Source organism: Myxocyprinus asiaticus, chromosome 30, assembly GCF_019703515.2.
Source record: "Myxocyprinus asiaticus isolate MX2 ecotype Aquarium Trade chromosome 30, UBuf_Myxa_2, whole genome shotgun sequence".
NCBI classification, from domain to species: Eukaryota; Metazoa; Chordata; class Actinopteri; order Cypriniformes; family Catostomidae; genus Myxocyprinus; species Myxocyprinus asiaticus.
In genome coordinates this window covers 12,967,186-12,989,170 of record NC_059373.1, presented here as the reverse complement: position 1 = coordinate 12,989,170, position 21,985 = coordinate 12,967,186, and the positions used below count along the sequence as shown (strand labels likewise).

At 38.4% G+C, this 21,985-nt stretch overlaps 1 protein-coding gene across 4 annotated transcripts in view; it reads right to left on the bottom strand.

The window, feature by feature from the left end:
- Positions 1–166: 166 nt before the first annotated feature.
- LOC127421550 (protein PALS2-like) overlaps positions 167–21,985 on the bottom strand; it is a 34,491-nt gene continuing 12,672 nt past the window's right edge. For 2 of the 4 annotated variants that reach the window (XM_051664672.1, XM_051664671.1), the window contains 11 exons: positions 11,988–12,106; positions 11,593–11,745; positions 10,356–10,508; positions 9,916–10,143; positions 6,242–6,373; positions 6,035–6,131; positions 4,849–4,917; positions 4,502–4,663; positions 4,174–4,376; positions 3,767–3,895; positions 167–1,342 (listed from right to left, as the gene is read on the bottom strand). In XM_051664672.1, the coding sequence (XP_051520632.1) occupies positions 1,166–1,342; positions 3,767–3,895; positions 4,174–4,376; positions 4,502–4,663; positions 4,849–4,917; positions 6,035–6,131; positions 6,242–6,373; positions 9,916–10,143; positions 10,356–10,508; positions 11,593–11,745; positions 11,988–12,104 (1,620 nt within the window). In that variant the 5' untranslated portion in view covers positions 12,105–12,106 and the 3' untranslated portion in view covers positions 167–1,165. Of the gene's footprint in view, positions 1,343–3,766; positions 3,896–4,173; positions 4,377–4,501; positions 4,664–4,848; positions 4,918–6,034; positions 6,132–6,241; positions 6,374–9,915; positions 10,144–10,355; positions 10,509–11,592; positions 11,746–11,987; positions 12,107–16,053; positions 16,499–21,985 lie in introns of those variants that run through there. The other 2 variants (XM_051664669.1, XM_051664670.1) reach the window with 2 other exon arrangements.

Below are 21,985 nucleotides of genomic sequence, written 5' to 3'. Positions count from 1 at the left end.
GTGTGTGTGTGTGTATATATATATCTCATTCATCATATTATCTATGATGTGTTTATATATGTATTTTCAATAAAATCTTAATATTGACAATCTTTATCCAAAAGCTTCTGTGTTTGATGGGATCATGTATTTACATCATTATTAAATGGAAAAGAGGAACCGAGGGTAAAAATGTTCCGTTTATTTATTGCCTTGTTGTAGAGGTCATGATGACATGGAGACGGTGACAAAAACACATTAACAGAAACTTTGGCAGGCGTGTGATTTTGAGACAGAATTTTTGTTACATATAAGAAAAACATGCAGATGTTTTAATGCAGAGAAAGAGGTTGCTCAGAAAAGGTATGACTGAAAGCAACAGGACTATTTGTTCAGTTCCTTAAAGGACACTAAAGAAAACAACTGAGAATCATTAGACACAATGTGCATCCAAACATTTTACAACACAGATACAAATTCAGTGAATGTAAAGTTACAAAACAGACTAATTATAAAATAAGCTGCACACACTGATATGGACTTTTGCAGAAAAGAGATTCAATACATCTCTTTTGGATATGAAGACAAGCACATGATACAGTTCAAGTTATGTGGCTGAAAAAGGGTTGAGTCGAGGGTGTATGTAAACAGTTTTATGGTTCATAGTTTTCAGATCTAGATTGTGTTCTAGAATGTTCTATATGAGCCCTTGGCCTGCTACACTGTCAGGTTAGTCAGACATTTGAGAATAAATCAAAGTCACAGTTTAGGGTCTACAAAATGAAAAACAGAAACACATGCATAAATTACTAAAACAATAAATTAAAAAATATGGCCTCGGATTCATCAAGGCCAGCTTTAATTTTCCTTATTTTCTCTTCTCTCCAAACTCCCAAGATGTTACGATTAGAAAGATATCCTTTAAAAACATACAAATACTAAAATAAATAAGTACTCTTCCCTTTCAGTTTGAGTAGAAAAAACCATTGCATTGTGTACACAAAAGAGAAGTTGGGGCTATCGGTGAGGTTAAAGGAGATGACGCTCATTTGGTTGGTCAATCCAAACGCGTAACTTCACTTCCACAAATCCATCACCTCAGATACCACTCACACACACACACACACACACACACACACTCATACACGCTCAAACCCTCTTGTACGGTGATCTTTTAAAGGTGTCCTCAGTAGACCCAGCTCACTGGAACCCACTGCGGTTCATTGCAAAGTTTGTCCACGGCCGACTGCAGTGTCTCAAATGCACAGTCTAGGTTGTCATTGACAATGATGAGATCAAAGTAGTGTCTATAAGCCCGCAGAATACGAGCACTTTCATCCACAGTCTTCTTCAGGTCCACATCCTGAGGGAAAGAGAGAGAAATAGTTTCAGCATGTCTTGAATTAAGAGAGAATCTGTAGGTAACGGATTCAGGGGCGGTTCCAGGGGTCAGTGGATATTCGGGGCTTAGCCCAGACCTCTGTGGCTACATATGGGGCCATCCTTTAATGAAATATAGGACTAAAATACACTTTATAATTTAATTTAATTTAAACATTACATCTGTGGTGTGTCATGTCTAAAGTAAATCTTTAAATATTACTGAAACAAACTAAAAGGTCCCACTAACTTTCATCTCAGCCTCAGATATGCTCGAAGATCAGGAGTTGTGTGTTTATAACACAGTGTACTTTAAAAGGTGATTTTTAATTTTTGTCTCTTTTGGCATTCCATAGTCCAATGCACATTGCGACAATTGACAGTTTAATAGTGTATTACTGATTGGTCAGGTGTTTTAAGTTTTAAAAAATGCAGGCTGTAAATAGGCTAAAATAGGTGATTATGAGAAAAATTAGTTGCTAGATTTGCCAAAGTTTGTGAGGGTCATGGCATCGTTTCTTAATAATTGTGTTTTGCAAATGTACTGGCTCGTAACTTAAATATTCTGGGTTCAATACAAGTTAAGCTCAGTTAGAATCAGAATCAGCTTTATTGCCAAGTGTTCTCACGTACACAAGGAATTTTTTTGGGTGACAGGAGAAACAAGTGCACACAGAACATTACAGTGAGACACAGAATATAAAACAAGGCAAGAGTATAAATAGACATACAAATAATAGGACATATAACAATGATGTATGTATGTACATGTGCAAGTGGTGATATATGTGCAAGGTACGGGTATGTACAGTTATTGAATTAAATATGAGAATTTACATATGTACATGAGATTTGTATTTACATTATTGCACTGTGGGGGAGTCCTGAGGCAGTTTAATTGTTCATGTGGAAAATGGCCTGAGGGTAAAAACCATTCTTGTGCCTGGATATCCTGGCGCTCAGTGCTCTGTAGCGCCGGCCAGAGGACAACAGTTCAAGAAGGGAGTGGGCAGGGTGTGTGGGGTCCAGAGTGATTCTACCTGCACGTTTCCTCACTCTGGAGATGTACAGGTCTTGGAGGGTGGGCAGGGGGGCACCAATAATCCTTTCAGCAGTCCTGACTGTCCGTTGTAGTTTCCTTCTGTCTGACTTGGTGGCTAGTGAAGCACTTACAGTGGAAGTGAATGGGGACCAAATTTTGAACATTAAAATACTCACTGTTTCAAAAGTATAGCCACAAGACATAAACAATATGCATGTAAAAATGATTTTAGTGCGATAAAATCACTTACTAACCTTTTCTGTGTAAAGTTATAGCCAATTTTACAACTTTGTTGCCAGACCGATTTAATGTCTACAAACCCTAAAACCATAAAATGACTGTAAAAATTACAATTTAAACAACTTTACAGCTCAAATAAGTTTTAACAGAAGAATTGATGTAAGTGCTTTTATAAAATTATAAGCTTCAAATTCCTTCCTTTAAACCCTCCAAAATGGGCCACATTCATTCAGCCCACTGTAAGTGCCTCACTGTAACCCAAATCTTTGCTTTTTTTTTTTTTTTAAGAAAAGGAGGTCTAAATTCATTTTTATGTTAATCAACATTATGCCACAAATGCTGTTGATTGAGCTTAACTTGTATTGAACCTGGAATATTCCTTTAAATTTTACAAATTCCTCAAGCACATCTGTAGGTCTATATACTGTATATTTATAAAGTACTAGAGAGCATTTTTAAAGTTTCAAAAGTTTTCAGTGGAGGAAATCCCTGTTCCAGTGTGGATGAGGCGTAAACGTAGCAAAATCAATGTGTTTTCAACCAAAAACATATTAGTGTGGACATGGCTTCAGATAAGCCAGAACTGAATAATCAATTCCGTTTGTAAAACAAGATTTTTAGATTTTACTTTCTAAAGAAAATGTAAATGGTACTTGCTCATGCAAAAGCCATTGTTGCGACGCTAGGGTGATGCAGGTGGTTGCTAGGTGGTTTCTAGGGTGTTATCATGTTACTACGCAATTGCTAAGTTCTTCTGAGTGGTATTAAGTGTGCTGCTAAATGGTTGCTACACTGTTTGATGTGGTTGCTGGGGCGTTGCTAGGAGATTGCTTAATAGCCCAAAAGACAAAACAGCCCACGCCCCAGTCTCTATGATATTTTAGTCCCAAGAAATGTGGAATTTATAAATTAAAATTAAGTAAATCCAGTGGCTTAGAAAATACTAGCACTCCTCTCTTCAAAAATTTGCACTAATTCAGGTATCATGTCCGTAGGTCAAGCAGTACGGGACGAGTTCCAAAACAAAACTTAGTTTAGGGATTTGTTCACTAACTCAAAGTATGAGCAACATTAATAAAGAAGCTTGCCTAAACAAGCAGCACTAATCATTTACAGAAAACTCACTCCGAGCTGTTTGGTAGTGATTCCAGCATCAACCACAGCTTTGTGCATTGCCTTCAGTGTGTCAAACTCTGGTGCTGCGATGAACACAACATATGGCATAAACTCTGCTGTTTTCAACACCTTCAGAGCCTGAGGAGAGATCAGGAGAAGATTAAAACAGTTATGCTTTTGTAATATGAATATAAACCAGATATATCCTTTGTTTGCACACAGAAGCTTTTAAGGTGAAGTTTGTCATTTCTGAGCGACTAGCGGCACCAAAAAACGTTTTCCATTTTGATGTTTTACGTAAACAAAGAATCCCTTTAAAAACTTATGATTCAATAAATGAATAGTATGTGGCATTAACTGTCAACAATAAACCTCTTAGAGGAAACTGGTGAGTAGAAGTTTGTTAAATTACTCACCTGAGGATTGACATCTAGAATACAGGTGCGCCCAGTATTGACCACCTCGTGGATGGAATCGATTTTAGTGCCATAGAGGTTGCCATCATATTCTCCGTGTTCCAGGTAACGGCCAGCCTTAATGTCCATCTCCATCTCTAACCGTGTTACAAATCTATACGACAGACCATCTCGCTCATCTTCACGGGGCCGCCGAGACGTGTCTGAGATTGAGACAGAGGCAGAAAGAGAGAACGTTAAAATGAGAAATGGGTTACTATATAGACACTCAGTTATTGGTGATATTTTGTGGGTAGGAGTTTCACTGAGTGTACATATGTGTACTTACGTGGTACAGTGTTACCAAAGCGGGTGGGATGTAATACAACTAGTCTGTTTTTTAAGCTACGACGGCCCACTCCCTGTGCTCCAATCAGAACGAGGGTTTTTCTCTGAAATGGCGGCATACGTGCTACCTCTTCATAGATTTGAAGTTCATGTCGGTCAAATTCTTCAACAAAACAAATCAAGAGAGGGAGAAAAATGTGTTTAAACAGACATGGATTGGTGGATTAAATCAGTCAAGTCAAAACGCAAGATGAGACATATTTTGATAATCGAATTCAAATGAGATTTTGAAAAACTTTATTTAAAGTTCATATAACTAAACATCTGAAAAATGTATCAGAGGCTTACCTGAATTCTTAGCTGTAAGATACATCATCTTCTTCTTCTTTTTCCCAGTCATTGTTCCACACAGGATTCCTAAAAGGCAAGACAGAGCAAGAGAGAAATAATGTTATGTAATACTATAGGGGCCACTAGAGGGGATTTCACCTGTATTGTCTGTTGGGTTGTGGCAATAAATGGTTTTGTATGAAATTTCCATGGTAACCACAATTTTTGCCAAGAAACCAAAGTTACTAGAGATATTGTGACTGTAATAGTATATCAAATTAATATGGGATCCCTTTCAAACAATTTAAAGGGATAGTTCTCCCAAAAATGACATTCTCCCATCATTTACTCACCCTCATCCCATCCCAGATGTGTATGACTTTCTTTCTTCTGCAGAACACAATTAAGGTTTTTAAAAGAATATCTAAGCTCTCTAGGTCCATACAATGCAAGTGAATGGTGACCAAATCTTTGAAGCTCCAAAAAGTATGTAGAGGCAGCATAAAATTAATCCATATGACTCAAGCGGTTTAAAGGGATACTTCACCCAAAAATGAAAATGATCTTTTTATTTACTCACCCTCATGATATCCCAGGTGTATATGACTTTCTTCCTGTGATTTTTGGAGCTTCAAAAATCAGATCGTCATCGACTTGCATTTTAAGGACCTACTGTGCTAAGATATTTTTCTTCAAATGTTTTCTTGTGAAGAAGTCGTACACACATTGGATTTCATGAGTTTGAGTAAATAATTAGATTATTTTCATCTTTGTGTGAACTATCCTACAATCCTTGCCTTCTGAAGTGATCCAATTAGCTTTGGGTTAGAACACACCAAAATGCAACTCCTTTTTCACTATAAATCTTTTAGGAGCTTTAAAGTTTTGGTCACCATTCACTTGATTGTATGGACCTACAGAGCTGAGATATTCTTCTAAAAATTTAATTTGTGTTCTGCAAAAGAAAGTAACACATGTGGGATGGCATGAGGGTGAGAAAATTATGAAAGAATATTCATTTTTGGATGAACTATCCCTTTAAGCAGCCAAGTTACTACAGTTTTATTCAGAAACTGCAGTAAATTTAATATTTTTGTGACACTGTGGTAGGTTTTTGTAAGGGACTTTGTTTAAAGTGTGTTTACTTGTATAGAACTGTATATGCTACTTCTGGTGAGTGTTTCTGTGTGTTCGAGTGTATCACCTGCTCCATCCAAGTCTCTAGGAACAAATGCTTTTCTCTTTTCTTCCAGGAACTGACTAGGAATCAGCCCGGTAGCTCCTCCCACCAAATGGCATGCCTAACAGTCAAAACAAAATCCTCAATCAAATACAATATCCTCATCCAAGCAAACAGACCAATGCAAATCAGTTCAGAAGAGGCCAGTAAAGACCAGGCAAAATATCACACCTGCCACCAGTTTGGGTCTTCCCGGTTGACAATCTGCAGGATATCACCCCTTTTGAAAGCAAGCCCCGCCTCTCTGCATGGTATTAGATTGTCATTGGATGGATTGTAGTCAAAATGTGGTTGCACGTATACCTGTGAGACACAAAACAGGTCAGATTAGTCTAAACTCCAAAAAGCACTTAGCATGATTATTATATTCACTGATGTATTACATCTCCAATGATTTACCAATCAGCAAATGACTTCTGGAAAAAAAAATTACAATTCCGCAACAACTCTGTCTCTCAGGAAAGTTTAAACTCGAGCTGTTTGGCATATCTGATGGGATTACAGAGAAAATGATAATAGCCTACTGGATAAAGAAAATTTGGTGTAACTTCATTTAAGATCACTTGTAAAAAGTTTCTTATTAAAGTGATAGTTCACCCAAAAATAATCTCTCATTATTTACTCACCCTCAGTGACAGACACAGACCTTAGCAGGGACAGGTGCGGAAGGATAAAAAAGGGCACTGATTAATTTTTTTTAATTTTTTTTAATGAGTAGTAATTATGAATACTTAACCAATTTCTTTGCTTTGTGAGTATTTAACCATTTTCTTGTATATACACACACACACACACACACATATACATACATATATATATATATTCACACTGTACATAATTTTTTCCATTTTGCCTTTATCACAAATAATAGCGTATTCTGTTATATTTCTCACAAAAGGCACCATGGTAATACACTTGTTTATTTATTTATTTTCAGTCATGGTTTGTGATAACCCCATGTTTTTGACGTGTCATAGTAAAACCATGGTATTTTTTTTAAAAGTACCTTGGAGTACCATGACAGTATCATGAAATATGAACATGATCAATCATTCAGCACCATGGCATTACCCTGGTAACGTGGTGCACGGTGCGAAGGCGCGATGAGAAAGTGTGAGCGTGAGGAGATCAGCTGTTTTCCACGAATGATAAAGGGTCCTTGAATAATGTATAACATGTGAGTAAGGGCAGCTGGTGGAGTTTCTGGTGCCCCCCTATGGAGTTGGTGCCCTACGCAGACTGCGTAATATGCGTATAGGGAGCGGTGTTACTGTGGTAGCCTAATGGTATTTTTCTGAAAGTAATTAGTCTAATGGCTTATTAGTTTCAACAAAACCAAACTGGCTTTGGCTGAACCTGACAGCTTCAGTTTATGTCAATATTCTATAAAAGACTAATTTTATTTCTATCACTGAAAGCAACTTGACCGCTCCCATTATAATGAATAAATCTGTCTAAATTGCAGGTGCACAATATCGGAAATGCAGTAACAGTAGAGTATTATTCTTTTAAAGAACTTACAGCAAAATACATGGAGTGGACTTTTTATCTGACCTGTTACTCGTCTGAGGTAACAGCACTTCGATGCTCCGGGGTGAATCAAAACTGCATTTTTTGCTTTCTTGAAGGGCACTGCTGTGGGAGGGGACACCACTCGAAATCTCGTTCAAAACGAAAGTGAGAAAATGAATCTTTTCTCAGAGGGCCCTTCCATAAGACTGTTAGCGAAGGGTACATACATACAGTAATGTCATGTTTCCTTCAGGAGTACCCCCTTCAAGGGCTTTCCAGTTCGGAGTGAGTATAGGGCATATGGAAGATCACTTGTGATTGGAATATGCCCCGATCACGTGCTCCTAAAGGCACCTCTGCTTAATTTTGTTTAATGCGATTTACAAAGAAATCTCATAATAACACATTATTACTGTTATTGTGAGATTATGAGGATATTTTAATTTTGTTTTATTTAACTATTTTAATTAAATTATTAAAATTTCTCCCCTTTTTCTGGACGACCAAAAGGGCACCTTTAGATTTGTGCACGAAAGGAGCAGGGGCTTGTGCCCCTGCTGCCCCCGTTCTGTGCACGTCAGTGTTCACCCTCATGCTATCCCAGGTGTGTATGACTTTCTTTCTTCACCAGAACACATCTGAAGAAAAATAGAAAAATATCTCAGCTCAGTAGGTCCTTAAAATACAAGTGAATGGTGATTTCTCTTTTGAAGCTCCAAAAATCACAGACAGTCAGCATAAACATCATTCATACGACACCAGCTGTTAATTTAATGTCTTCTAAACCAACATGAACACTTTTGTGTGCGAAAAAGATAACTATTTAAGTACTTTTTAACTCTAAACCATGCTTCCATTCTGCAGCGGTATGCGCGTGACGTAATCGTATTGGCATTTGAAACACAAGAACTGACGCATGTGCAACACAGCCGGAAGAGCAGCACTGTTTACAACTCTGCAGGAGGAATGCTATACAGATGCTTTGTTGATTTTGGTTTAGATCTGTATTTATCTGTTTCTTTACTCACAATCATGCATTTGTGTGCTCATCCTGGATGTCTCAACAGAGAGGAGAACATGAGATTACATCTGTATCATGGCAACAGATTACGTTACACGAGAGACCGCTTGGACTCTACCCTCTCGTGTAGCCTAATGGAAGTGATGGTTTAATATTTAAAAAGTACTTAAATATTTATCTTTTTTTTTCTCACCAAAAGTGATCGTATTACTTTAAAAGACATTAATTTTACACTCGTATCGATGAGGTTTATTCTGATTGTCTGTGATTTTTGGAGCTTCAAAAGAGAAAATCACCATTCACTTGCATTTTAAGGACCTACTGAGCTAAGATATTTTTCTATTTTTCTTCAAATGTCTTCTGGTGAAAAAAGAAAGTCATACACACCTGGGATATCATGAGAATGAGTAAATAATGAGAGAATTTTCATTTTTGGGTGAATTATCCCTTTAATAGAGATAACCAGTAAAAACGGATTCCTCTTATTAAATCAAGTTTGAATATGCAGAAGTGTGAAAGAGATTAGAGATCTAAGGCAGAGGGCAATATTTTTTGGGGATGGGGGGGTCCCCCGAGACTGTCTTTAGCCATTTTATGCTTTCATTATATGGAAAAGAGCAGCGTGAAATTTTGCGAAACATATCCTTTTGTCTTCAACAGAAAAAATAAGTCATACAGGCTTGCAACAACATGAGAAATTTTCCTGTTTGAGTTAACTATTCCTTTAAACACTCTGAATCAAATACCTATACCTACCTCTCAAAGTCATATTTTGAAGTACTATGATCTAGTTTCATTTACTTCTATATATGTGATCATTTGTTTATATGTGAATTCCCTTCTAAAAGCCTTCTGAAATCACATTAATAAATTATAACTACACACATTCACAGAAAGAGAGAGACGTGTGTCAGATAAAAAATATATCATAAGCCATGTAATGAGATTGAATATTGCATGTGTGTGTCTTGCCCCAGATAGCATGTGGGGTGTTATTAATAGGGCTCTTAGGGATCATTTATCACAAAGCATCAAGGGATTTCACAAATGGACAAATTTGTGGAGCCCTGAGGATGAAATTCTAATGTGTTGGTATGCACACAAGTGCAATAATTTACAGTATATGTGTACGTGTGACACTGGGCACAATTTCACAAAGGGAGACGGACAGAGAGAAAAACTGGTGAAATAATCTGGTTTAAATGGTCTGCACGAATATCAGAATGAATGTCTACAAATGCATATATTTGCTTTTGCAGTGTAATTTTATGCATATTTGCTTGTATGCATAGGAGTGTGTGTGTGTCTGTACCTGTGGTGGTGCTGGAGCATCTCTATAGCTGGGCAGTATTTTCAGTGTTATTCCTCCACTACAATCTTTTAGCATCTCCTGAAGCTCAGTAGGATTATTGCCAACATCCTTCCCATTCACCTCCTTTATGATGTCACCCACATGTAGCAGCCCCTGCCTGTCAATCAGCCCTCCGTGAAGAATCCGAGCAATCACCAGGTCCCCCTTGTCCATTCGGAAGGTCACACCCTGGGCAAACCGATAACATGAGTAATTACATGAATACAGACACTCTTTCACACACCGAGAATACATAAATATTAAGAGGTCCTCTGTGTTTATCTGAGTTTATGGACTAGATGCTGACTGAAATTATGATTGAATGAGATAAGTAGTGATTGATGTTACATAGCCAAACCTAATACAAATGTATGTATTGTCACAAAAGTGCACACACATACCAGTGGTTCTCCTGCTTTCTTACGGATACCAATCATCCTGACTGCATCAGCCTGCAAGAGAGCATTGTTCACTGCTGCATCATTGGTTAATTCAGGAGGGGGTGGGGCCTCATAGCATTTAGATGCCACAATGTCATGGGCCTCCAGAAGAGACTGAAAGAGAAACATTAAGAAAAAGGATGAGATGAGACAAGTAGAGGCAGTATGAGAAGAGAAGAGACAAGACGAGAAGAGACAAGTTGAGAAGAGAGGAAAAGAGACAAAATGAGAAGAGACAGTAGAAGAGACAAGATGAGAAGAGTAGAGATGAGATGAAGTCAAGATGATAAGTCGAGATGCAACGTCGAGATGAGACGAGAAGAGAGATGAGAAGTGAGAGAAGGTACGAGACGAGATAAGACAAAGGTAGAGGAAAAGATGAGACGAGAAGGTATGAGAAGAGAAGAGACGAGATGAGAAGAGATGAGTCGAGAAGAGAGGAGAAGAGACAAAAAGAGAAGAGATAGTAGAAGAGACAAGTTGAGATAAGAAAAGACGAGACGAGACGATACGAGATGAGAGGAGGAGACGAGACAAGACAAGAAGGTATGAGACGAGAAGTGAGAGAAGGTACGAGATGAGATCAAACAAAGGTACAAGATAAAATGAGACGAGAGGAGAAGGTATGAGAAGAGAAGGCACAATATGAGACGAGACGAGAAAAGACAAGAAGGGAAGAAACAAGAAGAGGAGATTAGAAGAAAAGGTATGAGACGAGACGACAAGAGAAGTGAGAGAAGTTTCGAGACAAGATGAGACATGAAAGTAGGAGATATGATGAGACAAGAGAAGAATGTATGAGAAGAGAAGGTACAAGATGAGATGAGAAGAGAAGAGACAAGAAGCGAAAAGACAAGAAGAGAAGATGAGAAGGGAAGGTATGAGAAGAGAAGACAAGAGAAGTGAAAGTACAAGATGAGAAAGTATGAGAAGATAAGATACAAGATGAGACAAGAAATGAAGGTACAAAGCAAGAAGAGAAGAGAAAAGATGAGAAGGTACTAGATTAGAAGAAAAGTGAAGAGAAGGTACGAGAAAAGAAGAGACAAATAAGAAAGTTTTAGACAAGATGAGATGAGACAAGAAGGTACGAGATGAGAAGAAAAGTGAAGGAAAGGTACGAGGAAACGAGACAAAAAAGTAAAAAGAATGTACAAAAAGAGAAGGTGAGACTAGTCGAGAAGAGACAAGAATGTACCTGAAAGTGAGGTTCCTGCAGGATTTTGGAGAGCTCTGCTGCGCTGTCATCTCGTACACTCAGTCCGCTGATGTCACCCAGAATCTCAGTCACAAGCTCAACATTATTCTCTTGTACTGCCTCCAACTTTACATCCTCCAAACGCTCATGTGCCTGAAGACAAGCATTATAATTTCTCAATTAGGTCATCAATAGTGTAATCAATACATTTATATTTCTGACAGTGTTTATCGACTTCTTTCTGACAATTTAACACTACTTGTCATGACACAGCCATGAATAATGGCTGTGTTATTCAAACATGACAATAGTCACATAGCTTTATTCAGTCTGAACCTCATTAGCTATTTACCTATAAAACTATAGTAAAACATAGAATAAAATTAGTGTTTTACCTTGGCCAGCGAGCGTACGATAGGGCTCTCCATGATGCCTTTGAGGAAGATGAGGTCAAGGTCTTTAGCCCCTGTGGTGGAGGGCAACTCACCCAGGTTTTCCAACACCTGCTGCATAGCTACACATGTACAGAGAGAGTATTGTTATGACATGCCATAAACACACCTGCAACCCAACAAGTGATACACCAGGGTAAAAGCTGTCAAAAGATTCACCTGTAGGATTAAACAAATCAGAATATTAAATGGCTAAAATATGATTCCTCCCTCCCTGGTGGTAGTATAGAAGATAGTATCATGTCTCATCATAGGTGTTTATCTATTCTTTTGTGTTCTGTATTCATTTGTTCCACTGAGCTCATGTCCTGAGTGTGTAAACTAATACATTGAAAAACGTAGATCTAAGTTGTCAGAGTTTGTCCATTTGTGGGTTTACTTTGCTATAGTTTGGGGACCAATTTGTCCCCACAGGTGAGCTAAATCTGACAAAACCTTCATTTGGGGACATTCTGGGACTTCCTCAGTTGGAAAAATCAATTCATAAATAAAGAAAATATGGTTTCGTTTTTTTTTTATCCAACAAATGCTACGTTTTATTTCAGGAGTTTACATTTGAATTTTTTGACAGTTGGAGTTTGAACTGTCAAAACATTCCATTTAAAGTTTGACCCGTTTGAACATTCCGCCAATGTTAGTCTATGGCATATTTCTAAGATTTGATTGCCCGCTGTGCAAAAACCGTTATAGAGTGCAAGGTTCTGCAAGTATTTTTCTCAATTATTTCTTCCATAGACTTAAATTTAGAAAAAAAAAATGTAAAGCCATGAACCAAACCAACCAGCTCCAAGGTGAATCACAACACTACAAACTTAGTTTTAAAGCAAAAACATATTTGAAAATCTGACAAAATGAGAAAGGTACAACACTGTGTACTTACTGTCTTTCACGAGGGCATGAAATACAATCCCATGAAGCATTACGAATGAGGTAATCGAATATAAAACTAAGGACATATATAAAACTATTGACTTAAGGTTGTTGATTACAAGTATAGAAACAATACAGTTAACGTTTATTGCTAAATATTTTGACATACACAAATACAGTAATACAAATACAGTATTACAGTATACAGAAGTTTGAGGGTGAAGGGAGACCTACTCGTCTCTCAAAGCGAGTCATGGGAGTGGGCAGTCGCTACCGGGCTTGTTTGGGCAGGCTTTCTTGGCCGCAGTTCACTGATTGGTGGATCTGTCTCTGCTGGGCCACGGGAAGTGTAGTTGTTCACCAGGACCTTTTTTTTTCTCTCCGCTTTTCTCCCTAATTTGGCATGCCCAATTCCCAATGCTCTCTACTTCCTTGTGGTGGCACAGTTACTCGCCTCAATCTGGGTGGCGAAGGATGGATATCAGTTGCCTCCGCTTCTGAGACAGTCAACCCGCGCATCTTATGTGGCTTGCTGAGAGACTTAGTGGAGGCTCACGCTATTAACATTGCGGTCCATGCACAATTCACCACTTGCCCCACCGAGAGCGAAAACCACCACAATGAGGAAGGTAATCCCACATGACTCTATCCACCCTAGCAACCAGGACAATTAGTTACTGAGGAAGCCTGGCTGGAGTCACTCGGCACACCCTAGATTCAAATTCGCGACTCCAGGGGTGGTAGTCAGCATCTTTCCTTGCTAAGCTACCCAGGCCCCCATTCGCCAGAAACGTTGCTATTAAACATGATTTTAAAACAATGAAGTTTATATATCACAGACTGATGGCTTTAACAGATGTATAGTATATATCATCAATTAACAACCTCGGAGCTCACGGTATGCCTGTTTTTAAAGGTTTAAAAGTTATCTGTAAAATCATTTAGTCTATGGAAACAATTTATGGCATTTTTACTTCTGGAACCAGACTGTTGCACACTATTCTGATCAGTTAGAAAAGTTATAGAACAGTCTGTATATATAGAACAGTCTTAAGGTCTGAGTTGAGTTTGGTGGATGTAGCTTGAAAGCTCTGGGAGTTGTTGGTAACTAGTAATTTTGGCCTTGGTTTAGGGATTTTGGAAAAACCCTAAACCTTGTCTGTAGAATAACAGTATGTTGACTTTGTCAAGCCAACATAATAAATAGATTTTATTTTGTTTATTCATAGGGATGGTAAGACCACACTTTAACACAGTAATTGACAAATCTCCCTCATCTCTACTACACACACACACACACAACCATATTGCAAGGCCAAGCGCTCATTGAGTCATGTGACTACACAAGTCATAGCCAGCAGTAGTGTAATCCATCTGTGACAGTACAACAGAGCAGAGGGTGTGGGTGTGTGTGTGCGCGCACATTTAATCACCATCAGGAAACAATAGGCGAGACAACAGATCAATATTTAACCTGAGTTCAGTGGTTCAATTCCGCTCAATTTAGGTCAGACACTCAAGCAGTCCAATAGCAACCATCAGCAAGCTTGGACATTTTACTGTTGTTCTATTGCTAATATGTCACAGAGTGCAATGTACCCTGGGGCATCCCTTATTTAGCTGACCAGAGAACATAATAGATGAACCAGCAGAGTTATAGATAATCTAGGAACAAATAAAAGCAAAAGCAATTGAACTAACACTGAACACCCTGTAATAAAAGCATCCTGTCATATTTATTAGATTCTGTAAACTGCACTTTTATTTGGTTTGAAGACCTTATTAGATACATTATTTTGTTTGACAGCTTTGGCACATATTGTTGTTACACTCCCAAAAGTTTAATTGCACAGCTGATTAAACTAAATTCTATGCACATAGTCAGAGCAAAATCTTAATAGGAAACCATCCCGCATAACACACACACACACATGACAGGAGTGTGATTGGCTTCAAAATATCAGGTTTTCTAAATTAAATTAGAATAAGACCTTGAAATCATGTGATTCAGAAAAATCCAGCTCAAGTTAGCAGTTTTGTTGTGAATTGTGTTCTGATTTTTATACTGGCTTTACCCAGACATATATGTAAAAGTATTTTATCCTTCTTAAAAATACAAAAACTGCCTTCAAGCCATTGTTCAACTATGCTCAAAAATTATTGGTATACTTTTACGTAGTTTAACTGTATTTTATGAGCAACAGGTGATAAGAAGGGCTTATAGCATCATGGGAGATGAAACACATCCCTTGCACTCTCAGTTCAAGCTTTTGCCCCTTGGGAGGCATCTACGTGGTGTAAGGTGCCTTACAAATCGATATAAATTTACCTTTGTGCTTGTGGCTATTTGACTATGTAATGGGTGATATCAAAGTTTCTTTTCATTATTATTGTATTTTTATGTATTTATTTATCTTTAATATTTATTCTCAATGTGTGATCTGGTATGCTGTATTCTTGTTTAGTTATTGTGTTGTTGTGTGAAGCACTGCTGTAGCCCTATATTAATTGCCCTGCAGGGATTAATAAAGTTCTAATAATAATAAAATATCACATGAATGTGTCACAGGTTTATAATAGTACAGCTTCTTCAAGCTAAGAAGGTAAATAACCACGAATGAACAATGTACATTTTAATAACGTATAACATTTTCAAAACATCAGAAACTTGGAAGTCTAAGTTTACTGAGCAACAAATTAGTATCTGTGTGTTGACTGAATCTTGAGCGTAAGTTCCATTTGATTTGTCCACAGTCAATTTATCTCTTTCTCTCCAATTACTCTGATTCTTTGCCCTTTTTTATAAACCATGACTCTGTTGCTACTCCTGCTTTGCATTCAAACTCTGAATGATTTGAAGACTACTTTCTAAACATTTGCCATCAAAATGGAACAAACATGACATTAAAAAAACCTCTCATACCAATGCTACCAGCTACAACTCAACAAGCTCGGATCTAAAAAAAAATGTGCCACTATTTGGCAGCACACAAATAACCCCTTGATTTGTTCAGAATATTTCACACCCCCATCACTAAGAGGTATGAAATCTCCTCACTGTTGTGTGAAATGCCAATTTGAACATACAGTATAATTACAGAATAAGAAGTCTATAAAATTATGAAAATGTATGTCTAACCTCCTGAAGAGTCTGCTCCCTCAGGGACCTCTGGCACCCCCTCCCCAGTTTCTCCGATCCCCCTGGCATCCGAGTTAGAACTTGCTCCGTTTGAGAATGTTTCACCTACAGTTAAAATCATTCCTGCTGTAACTCTGAACTCCGCACTGCTGAACTCAATGAAAGCTACGCAAATGCTGGCTTGCCCTAAGCCAATAAAAACAGTGACTAATAGATAGAGAAAAACGTGGACAGAAACTACTCTCTACTTTGGTACTTTAAGCTGGCAAGTACAAAAGTGAAAAAAGACAGAAAAAGAGGCAAAGAGAGATACAAAGAAAGAAAGGAGAGCCTTCCACACGTCTGCAAAACACAGATGTGGACACAAACATACATACATACACACACACACACACAGATCCTCTTTACTAGCACTTCACTTTAACATTCCTCCCTCCAAACACCTAATCCCACAATCCTCTCCTGCTGTTTTAGACTCCGCCCCTTACATCAGAGACTGCCCATCGCCCAGTTAAGCCCCCCACTGCATCTTACATAAGTGTTCTTATATAAGCTCTGTAACAGGGGGACTGGAGGGCCTAAGAGTCTATATCACCCACCCAATTTCTTTGTCTTGGTCTGCACAGTGTACTAGTATGTAAACTGTCTACATCTACATTGAGTTTATTGTGTAATTTGCAAATTATGCAAAGCATGTCTGTCTATCCATCCATTCATTATGTATTTAGGGGGTTCCTGTAGCTCAACAGGTAGAGCAAGGTGCTAGCAATGTTGAGATCATGGGTTTGATTTCCAGGGAACACACAAACAGATCAAATGTATACCTTGAAAGCACTGTAAGTCACTTTGGATAAAAGTGTCTGCCAAATGCATAAAGTAAATGTACAGGTAATATACTGTATGTATGTTTGTACAATTCTCATTCCATGACCATAAGAGTCAACCAAATCTCAGAATTCCAACCAATCAGGTGATTTATGCATTGACAGTGGAGTAGGAATGAGTCAGGTAGGTTTCTTGAGGGGCCATTATCAACCACTAACACTAAATACATTCACATTTATGCATCTGTCAGAGGCTTTAATTCAAAGCAACTAAAAGTGTTTTTAAGCTATAAATTTTTTCAGCATGCACGTTCCCTAGGAATCGAACCCGTGACAATGCTATTGTCATGTTCTATTAGTTGCGCAACAGAAACATTTCAATTTATGTTCAAAATGCAGATTTAGATTTAACATGCATCTCAGCAAAAAAAAGAAATGTCCCTTTTTCAGGACTCAATATTTTAAAGATAATTTAGTAAAAATCCAAATAATTTTACAGATCTTTATTGTACTGGTCTTAAATAATGTTTTCCATGCTTGTTCAATGAACCATAAACAATTAATGAACATGCACCTGTGGAACGGTCGTTAAGACACTAACAGCTTACAGACAGTAGGCAATTAAGGTCACAGTTATAAAAACTTAAGACACTAAAGAGACCTTTCTACTGACTCTGAAAAACACCAAAAAAAGATGCCCAGGGTCCCGGCTCATCTGTGTGAACGTGTTTTAGGCATGCTGCATGGAGGCATGAGGACTGCAGATGTGGCCAGGGCAATAAATTGCAATGTCCGTACTGTGAGACGCCTAAGACAGCACTACAGGGAGACAGGAAGGACAGATAATTGTCCTCGCAGTGGCAGACAATGTGTAAAAACACCTGCACAGGATCTGTATATCCGAATATCACACCTGCGAGACAGGTACAGGATGGCAACAACAACTGCCCGAGTAACACCAGGAACGCACAATCCCTCCATCAGTGCTCAGACTGTCCGCAATAGGCTGAGAGAGGCTGGACTGAGGGCTTGTAGGCCTGTTGTAAGGCAGGTCCTTATCAGACATCACCGGCAACAACGTCACCTATGGGCACAAACCCACCTTCGCTGGACCAGACAGGACTGGCAAAAAGTGACGAGTCACGGTTTTGTCTCACCAGGGGTGATGGTCGGACTTGCGTTTATCGTCGAAGGAATGAGCGTTACACCGAGGCCTGTACTCTGGAGCGGGATCGATTTGGAGGTGGAGGGTCCGTCATGGTCTGGGGCGGTGTGTCACAGAATCATCGGACTGAGCTTGTTGTCATTGCAGGCAATCTCAACGCTGTGCGTTACAGGGAAGACATCCTCCTCCCTCATATGGTACCCTTCCTGCAGACTCATCCTGACATGACCCTCCAGTATGACAATGCCACTAGCCATACTGCTCGTTCTGTGCGTTAGTTCCTGCAAGACAGGAATGTCAGTGTTCTGCCATGGCCAGCGAAGAGACCGGAGCTCAATCCCATTGAGCATGTCTGGGACCTGTTGGATCGGAGGGTGAGGGCTAGGGCCATTCCCCCAGAAATGTCCAGGAACTTTCAAGTGCCTTTGTGGAAGAGTGGGGTAGCATCTGACAGCAAGAACTGGCAAATCTGGTGCAGTCCATGAGGAGGAGATGCACTGCAGTACTTAATGCAGCTGGCGGCCACACCAGATACTGACTGTTACTTTTGATTTTGACCCCCCCTTTGTTCAGGGTCACATTATTCCATTTCTGTTAGTCACATGTCTGTGAAACTTGTTCAGTTATGTCCTAGGGGCCATTTACACGACAACGTTTCCAACTAAAAACGAAAACTTTTTATGCGTTTTGGCTGTTTGTATACACGACAACGGCGTTTTAGGGCCTGAAAACGCAAACTTTTGAAAACGGGTTTCAAAGTGCAACTTTTTGAAAACGATGCCATTATCGTCTCCGTGTAAACATACAAAAACAAGAATTTGTGAAAACGATCACGTCATGTGCGCACGTATTACGTGTTATATAAAGAATGATGGATTGATAGGCATCAATTTGAGATGTATAATTATCAATATGAATACTGGTGTCTGTGCAAATAACAATAATCAACAATTTATTCATTTGGATTAATTCATTCATTCGTCTGTATGCGGAACTTTTCAAAAATGCAAAGGAAAAACCTTTCCGTTTTTAGTACATCGTTGTCGTGTAAACGTACCCTTAGTTGTTGAATATTTTTATGTTCATACAAATATTTACACATGTTAAGTTTGCTGAAAATAAAAGCAGTTGAAAGTGAGAGGACATTTCTTTTTTTGCTGAGTTTATTTATGTTACCTGGAATGTATGAATATATATTTGGAAATTAATGCTTTTTTGAGCTAAATCTAGAAACACTGGGCATTTGTTTGCATGATTATTTTATATTTGATATCCAATCATGTAAAGATTTTCATTTGTATTAATCCACTCGTTTTAATTCCCTAATGATTTTAACCGTTACAATGAAAGAAAGAACAACAATCTTATATAAAACAAAGTTTAGCATGCACTATCCAGATATCCAGAGTATGCATCAGACTATTTGGGTTTGTATAAGCATTCAGAGCACAAACAAAGGGCTGGTCTGATGCAAGTACATATGAAGGCCCTGTTTAATATTGATCCAGCAGTCTCATCTATTCTTAGGTCAGTTTGTAGGGGCATCTAGCGATGGTAGTCACTCTCCTGCACAGCTGTGCCGTAAGAGGATACGATATGTCCCTAATCCAGTCGCCCTGCCCCCACATCTCTCTCTCTCTCTCTTTTCCTCCCCCAACTCATGCCAGTGCCTTCTGTAAATCTGAGATGGATTTTAATCTCAATACAACCACAGTGGATTAGGGAATCCATTATGAGCTTGTTGAGGAAAGACTGAAAAGTCCAAGCATCAGTTGTGTAAATGACTCGTTGTAGAAGCGGGAAATAAAGAAGAGGTGACGAATAATGCCAGAGGGCTGAGATATTTCCAGTAATGGTCCATATGTTGACAGTACAGGTGTTTTATTTTCTCCCAATTTGGAATGCCCAATTTCCACTACTAAGTAGGTCCTCGTGGTGGCGCGGCTACTCACCTCAATCCGGGTGGCAGAGGACAAGTCTCAGTTGCCTCTGCTTCTGAGAAGGTCAATCCGCACATTTTATCACGTGGCTCATTGTGCATGACACCGTGGAGACTCACAGCATGTGGAGGCTCGTGCTACTCTCCACGATCCATGCACAACTTACCATGTGCCCCATTGAGAGCGAGAACCACTAATCGCGACCATGAGGAGATTACCCCATGTGACTCTACCCTCCCTAGCAACTGGGTCAATTTGGTTGCTTAGGAGACTGACTGGAGTCACTCAGCATGCCCTGGATTCGAACTTGCGACTCCAGGGGTGGTAGTCAGCGTCAATGCTCCCTGAGCTACCCAGGCCCCCCCGACAGTACCTGTGTTTAACAGGGGTGTAACGGTACATGTATTCGTCCCGAACCGTCACGGTACTGACGTCACGGTTCGGTGCATGCAGTCAGACGAAGAATACATCTGAGTCAGTCACAGGCGTTCCACTCAAATCCAGTAGGGGGCGCGCGCGGTAATGCACCGCTGTTTGCTAACCGCCACAACAGGAAAAAGAGCACAAGAAGAAGAGACCATCTATGCACCAACCCAAAACAAGAATGGCTTCTCCTAATGCACAAGTTTTATTTTTCATTATTCAATTTATTTTGAAATTTTATAAACACAAGAGATGCTTTTAAATTTTGTAGCTGATTGTGACCAAATACCTTTTTTTTTTATCAACCCTACAAAAAAATATGGCCTATGCAAGAGTACATTCTGTATACACTAAAATACCTAATACTTTAGTGCCTAATACACTAAAGGAGGCTGTCATTGTATATCTTGGCACAGCATTTGTGCATTACCATATAAATAATGTTATTTCTAATAAAGTAAAATAAATAATTTACAAAATTATTCATAGATGTTATCCTGTAAATGCAGCCATAAATGTACTTTTTGAAACACATAATTTGAAGTTACTGAACATTTATTTTTTTTATTGCCCTTTTTCTATTTCTTTCTGGACTGACTTTAAAATAGATATGACAAAAAATTAAGCAAAACTCTTAATTTAGAACCTTATTTTACTTTGCTTTCAAAACCCATATTTTTCTGAAAAACTAAATTACATTATTAATCTTTTAATTATTTTGGCAAAGTTTTATATTCATAAGACAAAAATAACTCAAAAAAAACCCTCATATATTACCTTTTGTAATACTGATCTCACAATATACTTTGAAACCCTTTCAAACATGAGATCACAAAACAAAAAGCTTATAAAAACAATAAAAATGTTAAAGATTTTCAAATTCATGTAACTGCCCTAATATTATATAGCACTTTTTTAACCCAGTATTTGTTTTTTGTTTTTGTGTGTTTGTTTTACGTACATGTTCATTTTATGTTTTAGTAGTTGTTGTTATTCTCTGTTTCGCATACTCTGAACTGTACCACAATGCCTTATATTTGCCTTGAACTTTTTGCATTGTACTTGTCTGTAATTGAACTAAATAAAAAATAAAATAAAAAATAAAAAAATAAAGGAGGTTGTACTGTATCAACTACCTAAGGGGGGACTAAATTCCGCTAGGTGGAACAAACTGTAATTTGCACTACTGTCTGTTCAAAATAAATGAAAAGAAACCAAGCATTTAGGATTTGTTGCTTTTTCCTGTTGTACCGAACTTGTATCGAACCGTGACCCCAAAACCGAGGTACATACCAAACCGTGACTTCTGTGTACCGTTACACCCCTAGTGTTTAACATGTTCCATTTATCACAAATTTGAAGAAGGACAGTAGTGAGTTTAGAAACTGATGCAGAATTTGAAAACTAAAGCTTTTTTCTAGCATTAGCAGAATTAGCAGTTTTGTCAACTACGTTCTTCTCTTTAACTTTTCAGAACAAAAAATATGAACAAACAATTTCAAAGAAGTAAATCAGGAGACACTTAGCAAATTAGTTTTGATGGACCATAGACACACAAAGCACTGGCTTTCAGGTACAAT